General features: G+C 37.4%; 1 protein-coding gene across 1 annotated transcript; it reads left to right on the top strand.

Annotated features, from left to right (window-relative positions):
• The first annotated feature begins 1632 nt into the window (after positions 1–1632).
• On the top strand, positions 1633–19504 carry NEIL3 (nei endonuclease VIII-like 3 (E. coli)). Its single transcript, XM_009872391.1, has 10 exons — positions 1633–1821; positions 2627–2742; positions 6062–6196; positions 7267–7480; positions 8676–8750; positions 11521–11687; positions 14172–14341; positions 16319–16706; positions 18430–18604; positions 19322–19504. The coding sequence occupies exons 1-10, from the start codon at positions 1633–1635 to the stop codon at positions 19502–19504; spliced, it is 1812 nt and encodes a 603-aa protein (XP_009870693.1).
• The last annotated feature ends 2556 nt before the right edge of the window (positions 19505–22060 follow it).

A 22060-nucleotide genomic window follows, 5' to 3' on the forward strand; every position in this document is an offset into this window, starting at 1 on the left:
TAACCCTTGGCAGGTCGGGTACGTGAAGAGGTGATGAAGCTGTAGAGGAAGCTTTGGGAAACAGTAAGGGAAAGCGTTTAGAGTAACTCTTGTTCACCAAGGCCAGACTGTAAAATATCGTTTAACTTCACGAAACCTGCAAGACAAGGAGGATTATAGTAGCAGTTCCTTTTTTTTTTTTTTGAATCTCAGAAGTCTACACAAACCTCAATGAAACATGATGAGATGGACGTGTCTGGACATGCCCGGAGATGTCTGGACATGTTGGCCTGCAGAAAAAGAGCTTTTAATTCTGTAACTTTTTAAAAAAACAACAGAACAGAACCCACATTGTAACTAGACCGACTGTCTAAATAAACAAAGAATGTGGCATCTGCTCTCAGTGTGCAGATCTATCTCCAGATAGAAAGTTGAGGTGTTTTCCCCTTCTTTAGTATATAAAAGGCAGCGGAGGAGAGTTTGTGTTGTAAGGCTCAGTAAGTACTTCATTGAAAACAATTTAAGGAAGAATGTAATTCAGGATGTGTCTAAGATAGGCAGTCAACAGATCAGTTTTTATAAGTTTGTATCTATGTGGTGTAAGCTTTTTGAAGTAAGGATTTATGCTCCTATGGTTTAAAAAAGAAATTTAATTTCCTCAAGTATATTGACATTCGTAACATGCAGTAAAAGCCACCTCAGGACAGACTCTATCCATTGGCAAATGACCACCGGAATGGTCTCGGGCTTCTTTCATCTCACAGTGGCTGCTAAGCATGGCTAAAGCCTGGGTCACTGCTGAAGACTACACTGGTAAGAGAATCCATACTACAATGATTGTAAGGGCTCACCTGATGATAAAGTGGTATGAAATTGACTTAAAATATTGTGAAAAAACAAGCTGGTTTTCTGTCTCTGTCACTTCTAGCGCTGGTTTAGTTTAAACAAACTTGACTAGCTTTAAAATAAACCTTGTTGCTCACTGACTTACTTTAATACTTTTAATGGAAGGGATGAACTGTTTATGTGAGAGCAAAGCTTTGCTTTCTTCATATTTTGATAATAGGCACAGTGAATGATGTTGATGTTATGCAAATATATTTTTATTTTTCTACTTGACAGAGTAATAACCATAAAGCCCTCTAAATGTATATCATTTCAAGGTAATAATATAGTGGGAGATTTTACAGAGAGTAGCTCTGAGATTTCACTAACTAGCTGAAGCCTTGCTCATTTGCCAGCATCACTTTCATACACATTTGCATTGCAATTGAGTGTTGTGATTGAACCACCAGTACAGGTATCTGTGCCTTGCAGCTAGGGCTCTGATGAATATACTCTGATGAATATATGGTGAATATACTGCTTGCAGGTTTCAGCAGAGCCTGAGGACCTGGAGGTGCTGGTCGAGGGGGCTTGCCAGACTGAGAGAAATGGGCTGGCAGGAAGTTCAACACTTGGAGGGCTTGCAGAGTCCTGGAACTTGAAACGGAATCATGTCATGTGATGGCCAGTCAGATGGAAAATGGCTCCACAGAAAAAAAAAAAAAAAGAGCTGAGGTCCTGTACTTGCTGAGTCCAAATCACCAGCATGCTCTTCAAAGGAAAAGGGTCAGCCCTGTGCCAGGCTGTGCTAACAGCAGTGTAGCCAGCATGCTGAGGAGAGTGGTTCTTACCCATGTTCAGCGCTTGCGAGGCTGCATCTGGGTTACCGTGTCCGTTTTTCGACTCCCTAGTAGGAGTGAGTCCCCTGGTGTGGTCAGCAGGCTGAAGCACGTGATGCATGAGGAGCAGCTAATAGAACTGGGCTTTTATTCCTCTTTTCAGCTACCTAAAAGGAAGGTACGGTGGAGAGAGAGCTCGACTTTTGTCAGAGGTGCACAATAGGATAAGAGGCAGCAGATGCAGACAATAGGAGAAATTCTGATTAGGTATTAGGAAAAATTTTCCATCGTGACAATAGTGAAGCCCTGGAACAAGGGTCCATAGAGAAGCTGCTCCGAAATTGACTGGATAAGGCCCTGGGCTGCCTGATCTAAGTTGATCCTGCTTTCAGCAGGTGTTTGGACCAGATAACCTGTAGAGGCCCCTTCTTAGAATTTCAGCAGAGTTTCATGTGCTGAGCAAGAAAAGACTATTAGTTCATTCTCAGAATTATCTTTTTCTTGTCCTCTAGTAGTGTCCTAGAAGACAGAAATACTTCTCTGGGTTCAGGGGATGCTTTTCTGTAATACACAATGCAGTATGGGAAATCCTGAAAGCATGTTAATAGCTTGGCTAAAAACTCTATCAAGAGGCATTTGGAGAAGGATGTAGGTCTGCAAATGGTAGAATTTACACTCTGACAAGTATTTAATATACAAACTATGCCTGTTTAGCTCACATCAGTCTGAAACTCATTGTGAATTCATAACTTGAAGGAAAATGCACAAAATACCTTGATAAAAAAGATGTATTGTTTCAATTTCGAAAAGAATGAACTAAGTTAACATAGCATTAGTAATAGTGACTGTCTTTCATTGGTTTTGATAGAGCTGCTTAAGGAGAAAATTTATTTCATACAGGTACTTGCTTAATGAGTACTGATGCCAGAATCAAAGTAGTATAAATTCTGCTTTAATCTGTGTATGTTTGTACTCACTTCCAGATTGCTGCATGTGAGGAGAGAACCTCTGAGCACGATTTCCTTGTTGGACGTGTTTACAGGGGTGTGGAGACATTGGGAAAGGAACTTTTTATGTATTTTGATCAGAAGGCTTTGAGGTAAGAGGCAGGAAAAAGGCTTCCTATACATTCACATTCTTGGAAGGTCATCTTGTTCTTGCTAATGTGAGTTTCAGAGAGTTAGTGTTACAGAGAAGCTTCTCAGCAGCCTCTCTACAGTGCTAGAAATACTGTATATAGTCACACTTTCATCTAGTTTATGTCTTTATTCTTAGTCTAAGAATCCATGTAAAGGTATTTGAAAAGGACACCTGTTCCTTGGAATGTTTTGTTTCAGACAGGAAATTGCGTTTTCTAGGGACAAAACTCAAGAGAAGTGCATGCAGTCACAGTTACTTAATGTCTTCCACCACAAACTGTACTAGCAATTTCTTTCAACTTCCGTTAAGAAATTTAGACTGGAATTCTGTACTTAATTTTTAATGATTCAATTGCTCTGATAATCAACTTGTGTGAAAAAATTACCAGACCGAAACTATGCTGTGTGTATACATTTATGCTGTCATGTTTTCCTAGCCAATGCCATAACTTACTATATTTAATGAAAACAGCCTTCAGTTTTCAGTTTTCATTTGATAATAAGCTTAAATCTTTCATCAATTCATCGGTTATTGTAGCCTCCTTTGTTATTGTAGTCCCTTTAGTCATATCGCTTATTTGATTGGAAAACTCAACTCTCAGATATAGGACTTTCTTGTCATGAGTGGTGTTACTGATACACAGGTTCTATATCTGTATGTAGTTTCTCAACAAAACCAGATCTTCTCGTCTGCTGAGATTACCTGTTAAAAGCTGGTGGTCGTGCTGGTATAATGTCAGTCAGACATGTCTTGTGAAAGACAAGGGCAGGGGGGCTAATTAACTGATTTTATGCTCCTAGATTTTTCTCAAGGGCGAATGACTGCCTGGTGGGAGAAGATAACCTGACCATGAAATTGTTTTATACAGTTTGGCTATTGCTTGCCTGGCTTGCAAATGAGGAAGGTAGTTTGGAAGTGTTACCATGTTGTGGGTAGCAATTAGCAAAAAAAGTTCAGTACAGTATATTTGTAAATCAGTGGTGGGCAGTGGAAGTTTTTCTAGGAGTACAAATGAGTGATGACAACTTCTGAAGAAATTTGTACTTTTACTTTTTGATGTCTGTTTAAACAAGGACACTAAAGTCACTGAATAAAGTCAAGGGTTTTTTAAAATCTGAGGTGTTTTGGTTTTTTTTTAAATTTTGCCTTGAAAGTCACTTAAATAATCAGTGAAAGTTGAAAAAAAATCTCTGATGCTTTTGAGTTGTGCAGGAGAGACTTGCATGGGACTGCACGTTTTGCCATGGAAGTTATACAGTTATGTGAAAGACGTTGTCGTGAATTTTGTTTCTGTAGTATGATATTAATGAAAATTTGGAGTGATACATGGTTTAGAAAAGTTTCTGAAAACTGGTAATGCACATATGTTTCTGCATAACTGAAAATACACCAAAATATTCTTAGAAAATAAATAGTTGTGGACTGCAAATCCCTCAAAGGAAAGACATCCACTGTCTTGACTAGGAGTTACATCATGGCCTTTAGAACTTGATAATATGAATTATTGCTGTTTGTGCCATCTCTGTATAATAGTTTGACTGTGCTGCTGCTAGTCTTTATTTTTATGGGGAGAAATGCTTTAGATAAAAGCAGATCCTCACAATATTGTGTAGCACTAAATACTTCTAAAACCTCATCTTTCTACTTTAAAACAACAAAAATCATTAACTCCTTACTATTACTTATCACTGGATAGTGGATCTTGTGTTTAATTAGTGTGGCTTGTCTATTTGTAATTGAAATGAGAAGATTTCTGTTTTGCCTTATTTCAGGATATCGGAGGTAATGAGAGGCATTGGAGTGAAATTTTGTAAATTTCTTCAGGCTTGTGAATGTAAATGTCTAGCAATGACTGTTTTTTCTAGTCATAAACTGACAAGTCACTAAGGTAGCTAGCAGTTGTGATTTTTAATGTGTCTTTTACTAGACATTGGTAAAAAATCCAAACATCAGCTATTAATAGGAATGCTGTTTCTTTAAAAATAACTTTCTAGAAGAATTTAGTGCATTACCATTTTTAGGAAGATGCAAGAGTGTTGTTTAGAAATAAATTTGACCAGGTTTAAGAAATTTGAGTAGTTAAGCCTGTGCAGTACTATTCATGGCATTTGAAAATGGCTATTGGTAATTAAAGTGGCTGAAATAACAGTATCACCCGAACTGACTTTTAAGAAGAGAGTTTTAGAAAGACACGTTTTTTAAAAATGGAAAAAACTTGGTGAATAAATTCTATGAGGAAGTTATGTAGAGTTTAAGACTGTGCTTAATGAAATGTTTTCTATCTGTAAATATTTAAAATGCCTGTCTTTCCTGAAATGCAATGAAGAGGGGTTAAAAGGAAATGCACACTTGATGTGTTTCTTTGGTCATTTGTGTTGTTTAATCTATTAAATGTCTTCATAATCTATTAATCTATTAAATGTCTTCAAAATAATCCACCTTTTCTGATAATCAATGTATAGAAGTAGGATACTCCCTCTATCATGATTATTTAGGACTTGTATGTACCAGGTGAATTTGTTATAAATAAAATCTATGAGACCATAGTCAAACTTGTCCTTTGCTCAAGTGTTCTAGCTCCCAGTAGAATATATTATAAAATGTAAGACCTCTTAAAGCATTAGTGATCTGTAAAAGAAATGCTTGAAAGAGTCTGTTCCACTCCGTCACCATCTGTGGATTTTTCAGTTTCTGTTATTATTTTTTAATTGACCTGCAGGTTTTGCCTTGGTTGTAGGTGAAGAAAAGCAGAAAACAACATATGGCAAATGTTAATTACTTTGTTTATGGTGTTATTGGAAGTAACTTTGATATGATAACAGTGTTGGCAATATGGGGACTGAAATCTTTCCTTCCATGCCAGGTGTCTTCTTGATTTAACAGAAGATTGTCTGGTAAAGCAGCTTCGTTTCTTTCAGCTTTCTTGAGGACGTAAGAACCTGCCTTGGAAGACCAGTGTATCAAATGAAAATAATTCTAAGGGTGATACACCAGAAAAGTGTGTTGCTTAATGATCAGGTTTGACTTCTGTATAGTGAATTATGAAGCCCACTGGAGAAGTGCTGTGTCTTGGTGTGGTTTGAACTTGGGGAAGGTTCTTCTTTGGGAATTGAGCACTGTGTAAGCAAGTAGTGTGCTGCCGTGTTACTCTTAATGAGTAGAATTAATGTACACACATACTAACTTGGGTAGGTAATAGTTCATAACTTCAAAATAGAGTAGTATAATGCTTGGAATCATTGCTAAAATACCCATAAGAACTCTCTTTTCTCTCCAAGGATTCACTTTGGTATGAATGGTTCCATGTGCATTAATCCTGATGGAAGCAAAGGCAGAAATGGAGCACTGCCAGTTCTGGAGATACAGCTTACAGAGGATACCATCTGGTTTTTTGAGGTGACAGTGGAGTACAGGTAAAGCAGAAACTAACGAAATTAAACACAGCTTGGATTATTTCTTTTCATAACATTATTTTAAGAACCTAGTGAAAAATCCCACAAATTAAGTGCTTGGATGAAAGGCATCATAGATACAAAGAAACAAAGCTTTCTAAACATACTGTATTTGTATGGTAATTTAATCTTGTTGCTTTTGTATCAGAGCTTACATACAGCCAAGGTAGTTCTATACCATGGTCTCTTAGATAGTGTCAAGACTGGGCATGAAAGTTGGATTTAATTCTGTTCTTACATCTGAATGCTGAACCCCATTGCTCCTTTAATGTCCACACAAGTCTCACTTCCTTAACATGGATAAGGACCTGCAATGATTACTGGTTTCAAATTTTTATGGCTTCTAAGGTTATGTTTTAATTTTTACTTTCTTTTTGGAAGCAAATTGGTATAGTTGTTCTAATTCATGTTCATGCTTTTGTCCATCAGCATTGTACTTCTCACTGCTAATATAACATAAAAAGCTTCATTGTAAAGCATTTGAGGCTCTTGAGGGAAAAGGAGCATGTAAATTCAAGTAACTTCTGTATGCATATTTAATATTACAAAACCTAAAAGGTTATGTAAGCCTGAGACTTCTTGTACTATATTATTTTCAAACTATTTGTTCTTCAATATATGATTGTGCTTAGCCTAATAAAAAAGGGTTTAAGAAAATGTATCTTTTATTGTCATGTTGTAACTACTGGACCATGTAACCATGCAGTTAGTTATGGTGGATGGTCCAAACACATGCTCTTTCTCTGTTGAAAATACTTTAAAGCAAGGACCAGGCAATTATTTTTTTAACTAAGATGAACAAAATTGTATATTGGACCAGATGCATGTACCATATACATATCATTGACCTGGTTTTGGGAGGGGAGGTTAATGTAATTCCTGTTCCTATTCTTGTCACTGGTATTTTCATGGTTTCTGTTACCTGCATATAATGTTCTATTTTACTTTCATGCATTGTTTTAAAAATTATACTGCTACATTAGCACATAATTAAAAATAAAAATAAATCTTGATGTGATTTGGTCTTCCAGAAATGCATCTGAGAGTGAGCAGAAAGTGAGAGTGATGGAAAGCTTGGATGTCTGTTCTCCAAAGTTTAGCCACTTAAGAGCAGAAAGTGAGATAAAGCAGCAGAAAACTCGCATGTTGTGTGATGTGTTACTGGATCAAGCAGTATTACCTGGAGTGGGAAATATCATAAAAAATGAAGCACTTTTTGACAGTGGTCTTCATCCAGCGGTTAAGGTGGGTGATATGTCTAAGATTGTTTTTAATGACACCAAAGTATTAAGGATATAAATAAATATCTCTAACATTTTGTCATCTTGTCTTTGGTTTGTCGTCTGTAATTCTTTGAGTTATTCTAAGACACTAAATTACTGTTTTATTGTTATAACTGAAGATACTTGTCATGGCGTACCTTGGAACCTGTTGCTGCTACTCCCACCTCACACAATATTTTGTGGGGCTAAGACTTCTCTCTTACAATTTTAAACCTCTCCCTAGTAGGGAATTCATTTAAGTTTCAAATCCTGACTTTGGCATCCTGTTGTGCTACCATTAAATTTAAGCCTATAAATAAAGGAAGGTGAAGAGTGCTAAGGTTTAGTTTTTTCAGTTATTTTCCAAAATAGTTTATGTGGTCGAGTTGATTATTTTTGCATCTGCTTCTTCCACTTCCTGTCTTGCTAGCTTGGAATAATTTGCTTTTCTACTATTGTTTACCATACTTTTTTTTTTTTTTTGATTAAGATCCTCAAGCGTGCATCTCCAAACTTTGGTTGAAAAGAAGTCTGATGTTTGCAGAACAGATTTTGATTAAACAGAATGTAAAGAAAAGCCAGTGAAGATAGTAAGGGAAAGGTTTTTCAAGCATAGTATTTATGAAAGTTCTTTGTAGGTTCAGTCTGGATTTTAACTGTATCTGCAATATGAGCTGGCAGAGGAAAGAAAAACGTGACAAAATTGTGAGTTCTTAACAAAAGTGTATTTAGTTGATGTGTCTCTAACTGTGATGCCTTTGGCTTACTGGTTTCCTGAAGATCTCTCACAGGAAAGAGTCTCTGATGATAGATGGGTTATATCATAATCCATGAGTAAATTAAGAGGGAACCAAGTTGTTAATGCCACATGATTCCTGTGATCAAAAATTTAGGTCAATATAGAGGAGAACAACCAAAATTTTTACCTTATGTTTTGCATGGATGAGGCAAAGTACGTTGTTTGGTATTCACACAGTGAGTTTGTGTAGTATAGAATGTAAAAATGTACTGTTTTACTGAGATTATATATATATAATGTGAAGTCAGAGAGTTATTGTAACAGGAAGCAATGCAATTCCACATCAGCTGAAGGTGTTTGGAGTGCCCCCTGCATTGTAGGTCATTCTGCTGTTGTTCCTTAGCATCGTAATATTCTAAAAATCATCCTTGCCTTACAGGTTTGCCAACTGACAGATGAGCATATACGTCACTTGGTGAAAATGACACGTGATTTTACCCTGCTTTTTTATAAGGTATTGGCACATTCTCAAGAAACCTCCAAAACTTGACTCTGCCATGTTAGCCATATCAGATCATCTAGTGAAAACAGTGAAAAGAGGCAACGGGACAAGTGTGGCCATAAATAGTAATGTTTATTAACTGTGAATTGTTAAATGATGGAAAGGTGGGACAGTCCATGCTATAAGAATGAGCACAGCTTGGCCCAGTTGCAACAGAAGAGTTTGGCAGATGCTGCCTGAGGACCAGTATAGTTTTGCTGTACATGCGCTGTAACATCACTGTGAACATGTCAGAACTGATGTAGGTTAAGCACATATGTACATGTAAGCCAACATAAAGGTCACTCTTCAAACTGGGAACGAGAGATTGCCTCAGGGAAGTAGGAAGGTAATTCACATGACTTCCTCTATGAAGCTTGACTAAATATATTCTGACTTCTTGTTGGATGAAGGAAAGGCCATGGATGTTGTCTACCTTGACTTTAATAAGGCATTTGACACTGTCGCCCACAGCATTCTCCTAGAGGAACTGACTGCTCTTGGCTTGGATGGGCATACGCTTGGCTGGGTGAAAAACTAGTTCAATGGCCGAGTCCAAAGAGCTGCGGTCAGTGGAGTTAAATCCAGTTGGTGGCTGGTCATGAGTGGTGTCCCCCAGGGCTGTCCTCAGTACTGGGCTCAGTCCTGTTTAACATTTTCAGCAATGATTTGGACAAGGGGACAGAGTACACCCTTAGTAAGTTTGCAGGCAACACTAAGCCAGGTGGAAGTGTTGATCTGCTTGAGAGTAGGGAGGCTCTCCAGAGGGATCTAGATAGGCTGGATCGCTTGGCCGGCCTCATGTCAAGTACTGTGTCCAGTTTTGGGCCCCTCACTACAAGGGGGACATTGAGGTGCTGGAAGTGGCACCATGGCAGTGAAATTCTTGTCTGTTTCTGTTGGTATTCATGAAAGGCAAAGAGCTAGTGCTGCTACAAATTATTTCCTGGTAGGCTAGGAGGAAGGCACCTAACTTTCCTAATAGCATCTTTCAGTCATAAAGGCTAGAAAGTGTCGTTTGTTTAATAGTTTTCTTAAATCTCTGCTTTCCCCCAACCCACTGAAGAGTAGTCTGTTGCTACGGAAAACTACTTATTCTCAAACTTCATAGGGAAGTCTACCAGTAAAGAGATAGCATCTGGTTCTACAACAACTATAATACTAAGATTTAAATGTATCATGGGCTTTTAAACTGACAATAAACAAACAAGTTGGAACTTTCTGTAGCTCAGTTCAGCCATTTCCAAAACTTCTATAATCTGCACTTAGCAAGTATTCGTCAGTCAAGTGCTTGTAAAGGAGAGCTAGCCTCTTCCCCAAGTCTCTTTAAGACGAAAACATAATGAAAATAGGCTGATAAGAGGGGTAGTGCTTGATCGGTTTTTATAGTGTTACAGAATGTTTGTAGTAATCACACAATATTGTTTGTAGTAACACTTTACAGATGCAGAGATAAGAAATCGTGTTTGTGTAGAAAGCTGTTGCTTTTGTTTGGTTTTCAAATAACTGAATGAGAGGAAACTAATAAACTAACTGCAAACCTTGAGCAGCAATCTTGAGGAGAAAGCAAACTGCTTGTGAATATTCTTGCAAAGATACAATAGTAATTCCTTCTGATTGAATTACTAGATTGTAGAGGCAAACACATTCTCATTCAACAGGGCTGATGAATAAGAGCACAGCAGAAGCAAATATGCTGTGCTCAGAGACACAAGTATTTTGGGAGACCTCCAAGCATCTTCACACACTATGCAGCTAGAGCTATTGCACCCTGACGGGTCTGGGCTGGTGTTGCTGGGCCAGCTGTGGTGGTGCTTGAACTGTGCCTGGAGAACTCTGATCGTAATGCAGAAACGTGCGTAGCTCTGCACAGTTGGCTCCATCTCTACTGGGCTTTTCTTCTTTGTTTTTTTGTCTGTTTTTTTTTTATTTTTGGTTTTTTTTCCTGCCAAATTTAGCTTGGAGTAGGTCTATGCTGACTCCATGTGAATTGCCTCATGAAATGTGCCTGCTTGTCAGCACTCTGGAGACTTGTTAGGTCACCGTGCCCTTTGGGCTTGTCCTGCACATTGACTTTCTGCCTGGATCTGGGGAGCTCACCATAGTGCCAAGTGGCCCGTCATAAGTCAGGTTGTCTGCTAGGGCCAGTGCTGAGATGAAGCTGAGCAACTTTATTGGGTGCTACTTGACTCCTGCAGAACATCTGGAATGTTTCTGTGTGGCTCAGTTCTTTGGGTTTTGGGAAGGTTAAATAACCCAGATTGCAGCGTCAGATCTGAGCTGGCTCTGTGGTGTGGTTTTGGTTCTTTTTGGGGTGAGGGAAGGTGGCGTTGCTTTGTGGTTTACTTCTGTTTTATTTTTGTTTTCTGTGCTGCATTGACTGGAGCTCATCAGCCCTTTAAGGACACCCCTGCAAGTGCCAGGTCAAGGGTGATTGGTGCTCAGTCAGAGCCAGGTGGTCCAGCAGAACTTAGCATGTGTTTGCTTGCATGATGCTAGTATGTTGGGATATTTTCTGTCTCCTGCCTTTTATTCCATTATGTGGAGAATTCCAGACACTGTTATACCTGATTTAAAGTCAATTCATTTAATAGAAGAAAATTAAATACAAATGATTATGCCTTAAATATACTTATGTAGTCACTGAACTGTCAGTTTACTAGGGTTTTTTTTATTCTATCTTCAGCTGATCTGTAGAACTGACATAAAATTCATACTGGGTCTCAAACATATTCTGTTTCAGTGCCGCAAAACTGGGTCACCACTCTACAAACACTACAAAGTATACATGCGCCCAGCCTGTGGTCAGTGCAATGGGAAGATCACTGTGTGTCGTTTAGGAGAGAATAGCAGGATGACTTACTTCTGCTCTCGATGTCAAAATGTGGATCCCCAGCTTGTCAATGTTAGGTATGATGGTACCTTTGTAACACTTTTAAAAGTGTTATTTTGAAACTGCTGTTACAGAAAGATAACATCACTTCTCAAACAGAACAGATCATTGTGCATTTTATATCTAAATTCAGTTGACTTCATGGAAGAAGAATGTTTTGGCCATTGGGATTTAAAATGGTTAAAAGCTTTTATACGTTGGTATTCTTTCTTTCAAAGGCCCCTTCTGGTATGAAATAGCTATTACTCTAATTGAATGTAGGAATTACAAAACAATTCAGAATACTCAGAATTATTTACTGCTTCTGGAAAAATTGTCCCTTATTCTTGGCGTTATCAGTATGATAGGCGCGGAAGTTTAGAGTTGAATGGCATAAGGAAGGTAGGAATTTGTGTCTCTCTTTCTGTAGGATAGCCCCTTCAGTTCCCTATAGATTGTGCTAGCAGCAGCTCTACTCGTTTTATTTTATAAAAGCACAAAATGCATTTGATATCACAAAGGGTCAAAAGCTAAAAGTTCCAAGAGCACCTTATTCAGACTTTTACATACGTAAGTTATTTTTGAAAATTTTCATCTGAGGTTTCAGAATCTTGCCTCTTTACACTGAGGTCTGACAATCCAATAGAAGATGCTGCTTCAGTTTGCAAACTTTGCCTTCATTAGTGTGTGTGTGTATATATATCATCTTTTTTAGATAAGATTTACAGAACACATAAATCCCTCTCCCACTTCCAACATTCTTTCAAGATTCAGATGACTGAAGTGATTTTGGTTAAAGCTTAAAAGTTGCCTTTGAGTACAGATCAAATATAGAAAATTCCAGCATGGAAGATAAATATTTCACATGCTGATAACCCCAATCTGCTGTATTTTAATGAGAAATGTTTTGCAGAAGGGTAGAAGACAGCAGCGTTCTGTTGAGTCAGATAACTAGAAAGTGATGCAAGGCAAAAAATAATCTCTTTCTCTCTTTGTTCTAGAACAAGTAGTGGTTTGTGTTGGGTTTTTGTCCTTTCTGTTGTTTTTTTTTAAAAAAAAATAATTAAACAGTAGTATAAGTGAAAAAATATGGTAATGGTAGCTATAAAAAAAAGGTTGTTTCTTGTGCTGTCCTCATCATGATGGTCAGGTCTGTGTGTTCTGCTGCTCTGTTTTCTGTTATGCAGTAACTGTTACCAAATAAAAGTATGTGCAGCTCAAGCGGTTTATCTGCCATTCCAAGCTTTTCATGTTTGAAAACTGAAAGGAGCCCGTGTGATCAGACAGACTTGCTACAGATCATAAACTGTAGAATTTAACCCAGTGGTTCTTAGGTCAAGTTAGGTAGCTTATGATTTTGCTCAACTGAAAAAAGAATTAAGAAAATACCTGTTATAAGCTTACCTCATTAAATGCAAAAGTATATTGAATCTTAAAAATACACTTTCCTCCTCATATTTCATCTGCCAAAGTGAGCAAGATGTGGAATGATACGACAGACCAGGGAGATGACATGGAATTAAACTCCAAAACATGATATGCTGAATATATTTAGTCTATTAATGCATCTTTGATAGCAGAGTAGAAAAACTGATCCAATAGTGGTGAAAATACACATTTTTAACACTTTGAGTTCAGCTGTTTTGTTATCTAGCCACAATATTTTGGTGAATGCTACTGTAATGTCTGTGCTACCTCTGACAGCACACGATCTCTGGTATGGCAGCAGTTCTCATTATCCTCCTTTCCAATCCTTAGTCTTCCTGTAGTTCTAAATCAGTGTATCAGCACAGGAGGTGTTATCATTTACAGAAAAAATAAGTAAAATTCAGTCTGGAGTCCAGCTTTGGCTCACCAGTCACAGTGAGGACATTCCTGAATTCTTTCTGATGAGGAGAAAAAAGAACACACACCAAAAAAAGAAAATCCTTGATTCTGAACAGGCTCCTAAATATTTTCCAGGAAACGGTGGCACACAAGAAAGACTTTCTAACTTTTCAGGTTTTCGGTTCTGTTGGCTGTTACAATAACAAAATTTAAATAAATGAGAGGAAAAAAAACCAACCAAACTTGTTTGCTAGATGCTTTTCTGAAGTTTGGCCTCTGTACAGGTCTTAGCCAGTAATGCATTCATTAGGAAGCGTTCTGTACAAAGGATGGGGTAAGGTACTGAAACAGTCACTCTTGCCAAGTTTCTTGCTGCAGTACTTGAGAATGGTAGGGAATTTGAAAGAGGTTGGGGCATTGTGCTGGAGAGCACATCAGTTAATTACTAACTTTTTGTCTCTTTCATTTAAATATTTGTATTTGTATTACTTTTGCAACATCAGGGAAGATTTGCCCTTGAGGTAAAAGAAAAATAATCAAAACTTGAGCCCTGACATGCTGTCCAAGGTCTGATAGGCAGGCATAACACTGTGTGCTGCTTGTTCTCTAGCTCTGTGCCTCCCTGCTCATCGTGGTGTAAGGCAATTTGTAGAAGACACGTCACAAAAGACTAACATCATTCCTTTGTTTCACAGCAAACTGCCAACTAGAAATAGCCTAATTGGCTGGGCATATGGCAGGGGGTCATGTTCTAATGAACATGTAGCTCGGAAATCTGAAGAGGAGTGGACGTGTATGCGCTGTACCCTAATAAACAAGCCTTCTGCTGAAATTTGTGATGCCTGCTTGACTTCAAGGCCTGAAGGTATTGAAAGGTTGCCTGGAACCTCTTCTAGGGGAGGGAGAGGATTGTAGTTTTGATGCAGTTTTTACAACTATAGAAGTGTCTCATTGTGAATCGTATGTATGTAACTTTAGATAATTTAAAGTCAGATTTTGGGGAAATCTTACACAGACAATCACAGAAACTTTCTTATTTTATATCCTGAAAGTGTCTTCCAGCTTTGTGTGCAGGTGGGATTCTATAGACAAGCCTCTGCAGTGACCGACCCTTTGTTTTTATCTGAGGCAAGGAGTGAGACAAAATACCAGTCTTTCCAATCTCTTTATAATCATCACAAAGCTTGCAGCATATGTCTGATAGAGAAATCACCAGGGGGCAGAAAAGTAATTATCATTCTTTCATGTGAACAAAGCAGTGTTTGGTACCCTTTCCAAAGGGATGTCAGGTTTGTCGGGGGCTGTTTTTCCTCCCAAGTTCAGAATAAGGAAGATTCTGGTCTTCTTACCTAAATTGTTGTTTGTATCTTACTGGAGCTTAAACTTTCTTACCTCAAAAACTAATACTCCATTTATTTGCATTGTGTAGTGAAATCTGCATACTACAACTTACTTATTTTTCTAGCTCCAGTGCTGCAAAATAGAAAGAAAATGTATTTGTAGGGAAGATACAGGCTTTGTGCATCCAAGAAGAATTAATGTTTTTACGTAGGCTCCAAGACCTATTGTTAAAAGTGCACTCAATTTAACTCTATTACTTGAAGTATATGTGCTGAAATGGGAATTAAAGATCACATTCCCAATAGCTTTTGATGGTCTTTTGACTCATATTTAATCAAAGGGCCCCCAAATTCCCTGCCTATGAAGAAGTGACTATGGTACTGATCTCAGACCTTATAAAATAAGTTCCAATGCTTTTTTTTTTTTTTTTTTTTTTTTTTTTTTTTTTGTTTTTTTTTTTTTTTTTTTTTTTTTTTTTTTTTTTTTTTTTTTTTTTTTTTTTTTTTTTTTTTTTTTTTTTTTTTTTTTTTTTTTTTTTTTTTTTTTTTTTTTTTTTTTTTTTTTTTTTTTTTTTTTTTTTTTTTTTAAGTATTGCTTCGCTCTAGTTAGTCCTTTTATGAATGGAGTGATGTGTGTGAAACTCTTACCCGCTAGCTGAAGTCTATTTCTTCAGGCCAGCAATCAATAAAAGTATGTCTTTGTGCCTTGCATGACACTTGTTGCCAGCAGAGGCTAATCTTCCATAAGTCTCCTGCAAAATCATTGTCAGAAGCCTGAACGTTTTAAGCTGTCTAGAGGCTCAGATTTACCAACTAAAATTTATCCTGGAATTAATACTGTCAGATGGATCTTAAGATACGTAACTGCACATGCACAAATGCTTTATTTGAAGCTTTGTAAAAAAAACCCCTGTTCCTTCTATACTTCTGTATTTCACTTCTTCAGCTATATGCCATTGCTAAAAAGAGGCCTGGAATCTGAAGATGTGTTAGACTTGGTGGAACACTGTTAAAAAATTATTTTAAAAAAAATACTTATTTTTTGCAGCATAGGACTGGCTTTTTTATGTCAAATGCAAAATGATACTTTAAAAATGGATAATCTGTTACTGCTGGAGGTACCATAGCCTGTGATCTCCCAGTGCTGGGGTTATAAAAGGTTATTTTGAAAACTTCAGATATTTTAATTCCTGTATTTGGGCCAAATTCAATTTTGTATGGTAAATTCTCCAATAGCTTTCATTTACAGAGTAATGATCCCATCTGGTCCTGTACAAGCAATAGTAATGTTATCTTCAAACTCATGTTGTACAGGACTCCAAACTACATAAGCTTTTTTATTTTAAGAAATTTGGTACTATGTCTAATCTGTGACAGGTTTTGAGATCTTTCCAGATGGCATGGTAAATTTACTCTTTCACTCCCTGTATGATGACTTATGAATACAGATCAGAAATGTATCACTCAACGCAGATTATAACCAATAACTTATTTTTCTTTAGTTCCAAAGACAGAGAATGGTGAAGATTCTGCAGCCTTCAAGGACGACTTAATGAAGTACCCTTGTAATGATTTCAGAAAACCAAGCACAGAGATAAAGATCAATAGGAAAGCTGTGTTTGGAACTGCAACTCTTGTCTTAACAGATCTTGGTAACAAAGCTGTTTTGAGAGATGATACCCAAATATCTGATGGGAACTCTCAGTGTGTTGCTCCAAAAAACAGTTGGAATCAAATCAAACACACTGTCTGCCAGTCAGGGGGAAGCTCAACACATGCAACTGCTGTGGCATCGTCCTCCTATCAGCAGCCTCTCTCTTTCAAACACGTACAGAAGAAACAGAAAACTGATCATACACCCTTGCCTCACCAATATAATACAGCAATCAGGTATGGGTTCCAAAATGTAAACAAGTCTTTCTATAAATCCCTTAAACCAGATTTTTCACTGAAGATTAATGGAATACTGTGCTGTTGGGTTCAGACGTTGTCTTTGGATTTCTGCCGGAGGTAACTTATTCCTGGGTAACTAAAATTACACTCAGACTTCAAAAGCACTGAATGACCAAGGCTGTCCCTGGAGAAGTCCTGATTTTGGCATCTAGCAGTACCGCTGTTAACTGAACAGCTGTTCGTAGTTTAGCTGTTCCCATGGGGTATGACAGTAAAGCTCTAGTAGGTGAACAAGCACAGCCTAAGGAGTTGTCTGGTCTTAGCGCTGTAGTTGCTGTCTGCTTAGAGAGATCTTGAAGTCATTGTAAAAGACGACGGCAGGCAGGGAGTGGAACATAGTCTAATTAAAGTTATTTGTCAACTAGCAGTTTTCAACATTCTTCTATAATACAAAGCTGTGTACAGGTACTTTGATGAATCTCCCATTGCTATTTTCTTTTCATTTTCCTCCTCATCTTATAGGTAACTACTTCAACACTCTACCCATCCTGAACTTTTATTTATACATCCATTGTCTAGTTAAGAGAAATGTGAGAACCTGTTAGGGTTGCCAAGGAAAAGTTGGGCAGACACAAACAACAGTAATGGGAGTGCAAGGTAGAGATCTCTCACATTGGTAAATTATGCAAGGTGAATGTGAAATACTAATGATACACTACAAAATTCTTAGTCACGTGCCTGTTCTGAAATAGAGAAATTATTTCTTGCATTGCTGAAGCACCAGTTTTGAAGCAGGATCTCACTGGCTAGCCAATATGAATACACTTTCTCCTTGCTGCTCAGAAGAGGACTACAGGAACTGAGAATAGAGGCAAAATACATAGGAGTGCCAAGAATAAATGAGACACTCACTGTAACAGGTAGTTACAGCAAGTCATCAGCTGAAATGTTAAAAAAATCCAACAAAAACCCATTAAAATTATGTGGGTTTAAACTTCTGTTTTAATGAGGTCTTGGAAGAAAACTGTTCATGTCTGCAGGACTGCAATCTTCCAGAGATGAAAGGGAACAGAATTCCTAATCTGATAGCAAGAATGAATTAATTAATCTTTTCTTTTTTCACTAAAGCTTTGTCACTGCTTGTCTGCTCTGTAAATATACTGGCAAGATACACTTCAGAATATTAACCTTTTTCATGTTACTGTTTTTAAATTTTTAAATATTGCATTCAGGTAGTCTATGACTATTTCAGTCATAAGGAAGGAAGAAACTTTACCCCATTCAGAGAACACTGGCCCACTCCCTGAGCTGGATTACTTCTGGTCCAAATATGATTTGGAACATTACTGTAACTTCTGAGTTACAGTAAACTTCTGGGTAAATTCTGAGAACAGAATATTCTTTTAGAATATGTTGGAATAGGTGGGCAGTATAATAGCAGTGGTAATATTTATTTTGTTTTGCAATCTCAGTGCCTTGAAATAATTTAAAATGTGGGCTAATGCTGGGGAGCCTGGTTTAATACCTGCAAGAAAAGCAGTTTTGTCTACTCACTGCTAGCTATTATCCAGCTTTAAAGGCACACAAATAAGAGTGCGCTAAAGGAGTAAGTTTCTGGCTGTTGTGTGTAGAAGTATACCGAGCTAGTGTAACGGTAGGATAGAGTTCTTTGGCTGCGGTGTGAGGAATCCCTTTGACATTCTGTAACCTGTCATTACAGCACACCTCGAGCTCATGTGACACATGCCATTCGTACTTTAAGCACGGGCCATCCTCACTGCAGTAAACACAGCCGTCCCTGCAGCCTCAAGGTTGTGAGGAAGGATGGAGACAACAAGGGCAGGCAATTCTATACCTGCCCTCTACCCAGGGAAACTCGCTGTGACTACTTTCAAGTACGTATAAAACTTGATGGCCTGTTTTCTAATAAGCTCTTCTTCTTGCAGCCTCCTTGCCCCTGTAATCTGTAATTGTGGATGTTTAAAATTTGAGGTAATTTTCAATACTTTGGCACACTGAATTGAAACTAAGAGCATAAGAGTAGTTACAGACCTACAGTGTTACTTACTTTTAATGCTGAGAAGACACCTGCTTGTGCAAATGCTCTTAATATGCCTCTGTGTGATGTGAAACAGATGCACAGCAGAAATGTTGGTCTGAAGGGACTTGTACAAGTTGTTTAGATCAGCCTCTTGCTTGAAGAAGGACTGTGGAAAACTCTAGATTTAGGCATCAGCCATGCTTCTGTCTAGGCAGAATCTTGAAAGCCTCCACTGCCGCACTCATACTTAACCCGACCTTCCTCGCTGCAGCTGGAGGCTGCTGCTCCTTGCTTGGAGTGTATTTAATAGACAAACTCAAAACTGTAATGACTATAATGCTTTCATTTGAAGAAAAATATGTGTTAAAACCAGCTAAAGTGATACCAGGTCAAGTGCATGCAGTTGCAATTAATGCTAAAGAAAAGTCTAAAACGAGTGATCACAAAAGAGAGAAAAAAGTTTCTTTTAGGGACTCCCCTGTAGGTCTGTTTCTATTGCCAGTTTTTAAACAAGGAATTCATACCCATCACATATGCTAAAACTGTGCCTAAAACCTGTTTCTTTTGGCAGTGGGCTGACTTGAATTTTCCATTTTGTAACCATGGCAAACGATGTGTTATGAAGACTGTATTGAAGATTGGTCCCAATAATGGAAAGAACTTTTTTGTGTGTCCTTTTGGTAGAGAAAACCAGTGTGGCTTTTTCCAGTGGGCAGAAAATGGACCAGGTATGCAGATTATTCCTTCATGTTGATGTTCTGGTTATCTGCTCCTCAGGATGCCTTAAGAGTGTAGGACTTTTCCAGTTGTTCCTGATGTTGTTTTGTCTTTTTCTTTGTTCACCAGTTAATCAGTAAAATAGCTCCAATGACATAAAGAACTACAGCTTTGGAAAGAGTAATCTTACATAGCTCTAAAAATTAAACTCTGCTTGTGTGCTGCCTGCTATTTTGAAATAATCATCTAGCTTGCAATATATTATGAAATACTGTTAACATTTCTAATGAAAACATTGAATTTTTTTTTCATGTAAATGCCGCTGAAGTTTGAGAGCACTGCATACTTTCAAGCATATGTGATTTATAGAATGGATAACTTCATCTAAATTAGTACTTTAAAGGGATAGACATTTTCCTAAATGTAAATATGTATTTAATAAAAGTGAATAAAAAGTCAATATACTTTTTAAAGTATCACTTTTTGCTTTGTTCCTTCAGAGTTTAAAATAAAACAGCAAAGGACTCTACACTTTGAATGTTACCATAGTTAAATGTGTGATCTTGTTAGATTTGGAAAATAAAAAAAAACTGCCCTAAAATTGACTGCTGTTTTCTTAATTATCGATTTTAAATCGAAGTCTTAACATAGAGTGTATTTATCCTCTGAAGAAGGAAAATCTGAATTCTTTATTAAATGACTAGCATGTCCTGCTTAAACTATAGACTAAGGAAAAGCATTTAAAATATTTTATCCTGATCATTGGTTCATCTATCTAACAAGTCATTTCTCCCAAAGTCTGAATGATTTAAAAGCATGAGAAATTCATTCAAAACCGTACTATTACAATAGTCAACTTTCATCCAGGATAGAAGTTCTGTTTTGAAAGACAGCTTCCTCTATTGCCTCATCACTGCTACTTTCAGCCCAACTACAAATGTTAGCATGCAGTAACTTTATAATCTCAAAAAGAATGTAATAGGCAAGCATAGGCTAGCCCACTGGAGTAACCAGGGCTTGCTGCCGGTAAGTACCTTGAACAGCTGTTCCTCACTGTTTACCCCTGAGATTGCAAGTTAGAGAGTCTGTAAAGTCTCTGATTGTGCATGAAGTTTCAATAAAACAGGTTAAGAATTCTAAGCAGGAAATGGCAGTTTACTTCATAAATTCAGGCAAGAGATGTCATCTAGCAGATAAAATATAAAATGTTTGAGAGGAATTTTGGAATTTATTTTTATAAGAAGTTTAAACAGGAAATGAGGCAGGAGCCACAGGGCAAAGTACAGCTGTTAAAGAATTGCAACATGAAAGTTTTGGTTGTGGAATAAATCTTTCTGGAGAAACATTTATTTCATAAACAGAACTTTCAAGTTAGAAATTAGGTTACTACTGAACACTCAAACAACTAATACCTCTTCCCTAAACCTCATGAAAGTAGGGAGCACTAACATCAAGGGAAACTGCTCTTTTACATTGTTTAAGTCTATTACATTAAATAACAAGGGTATACATTATTTAATTCTAATCTCACATTTCTGCTGCAAGTATTTATGCTATACACTTCAAAAGTTTGTAGAGGGTGTTCACTTGGGCATCTGTTTCGAAGGGGTGGTATACTTGTATCAGCCTAAATTTGCTTATGATAAATTCTGGTTGTATAATATCAGAAGCAAAGATGGAAATAAAAAGGGGCAAGGATACCCTGAGCTCATCACAGTGAATGAGCATGTGGAGGAATCTGATTTGTTTACACTCCAGTGAAGTAGGAGACTAAGCAAGAAATAATGAATTCTAATTCACCAGCTGCCACTGCATAACTTACTGCTTTTTCAAACACTGCTTTTTTTAATTTTTTTTCTCTTCCTTTTGGAGAGGACAGTATTATGTAACTGGCTTAACAAGCTGTGGCTGATACCTGGCTATAAAAGGTTTTGATTAAAAAAAAAAGCTGATAAGAAAACCTACCTTGGAATAGACCCCCCCTCAACCTTTCAAGAACAATCTGCAACCAAGGGTGAAAAGCAGTAGACAGTTCTTGTATTTGCTCAAGATAAATACTGTAATTTTCAGCTTTTGTCCTAATAGTTTACAAATGTGGTGGTTTTTATTCACTTTGAATCTATGACAGTGCAACGATGGAACACACTTATTTCAGATTCATATCTGTCCGATGCGTTTTAACGGCTCGTGTTGCATACAAAAACCTGTGAAGGCTAAAAAGAGTAACAAAGCCTAAGTTAAAAGAGGGTACTTTCAATCCTAAACATTTTCTGTTGTTTATATTCCTTATGAAAGCCAGTGTAAATAGCTTTCTTTAAAAAAAAATACATCCCTTTTTAAATGCTTTAGAGTTCCAACGTAGAGTTGTTACTTTAACCTGTACCCATACACAGCTGTGAGGAACAGGACGTACTGCAGGTGTCTGCAGGAGGCTGTTGGGACTGATAGGCTCACATCAGCTCCTTTGACCAGGGGATTTCTGAATGAGGTGGTGATGGCAGCTCTGAAATAAAAAGGTGTCTTCCAGTAAAGCTGACTTCTAAGGACTCTTACCTACTTAATTTTTAGGGAGCTTTTTTAGACATAAACATTA

This window comes from Apaloderma vittatum, unplaced genomic scaffold (assembly GCF_000703405.1).
Source record: "Apaloderma vittatum isolate BGI_N311 unplaced genomic scaffold, ASM70340v1 scaffold38826, whole genome shotgun sequence".
In the NCBI taxonomy this organism is placed as follows: domain Eukaryota; kingdom Metazoa; phylum Chordata; class Aves; order Trogoniformes; family Trogonidae; genus Apaloderma; species Apaloderma vittatum.

What these genes read in the sequence shown, in the direction of transcription:
- NEIL3 (XM_009872391.1), top strand. Translation starts at nt 1,633, where the DNA reads ATGCTGAGGAGAGTGGTTCTTACCCATGTTCAGCGCTTGCGAGGCTGC. An exon ending in CCCCAGCTTGTCAATGTTAG is followed by an intron (nt 11,688 to 14,171) that starts GTATGATGGTAC and finishes TTTGTTTCACAG; the next exon opens with CAAACTGCCAACTAGAAATA. An exon ending in CTTGACTTCAAGGCCTGAAG is followed by an intron (nt 14,342 to 16,318) that starts GTATTGAAAGGT and finishes ATTTTTCTTTAG; the next exon opens with TTCCAAAGACAGAGAATGGT.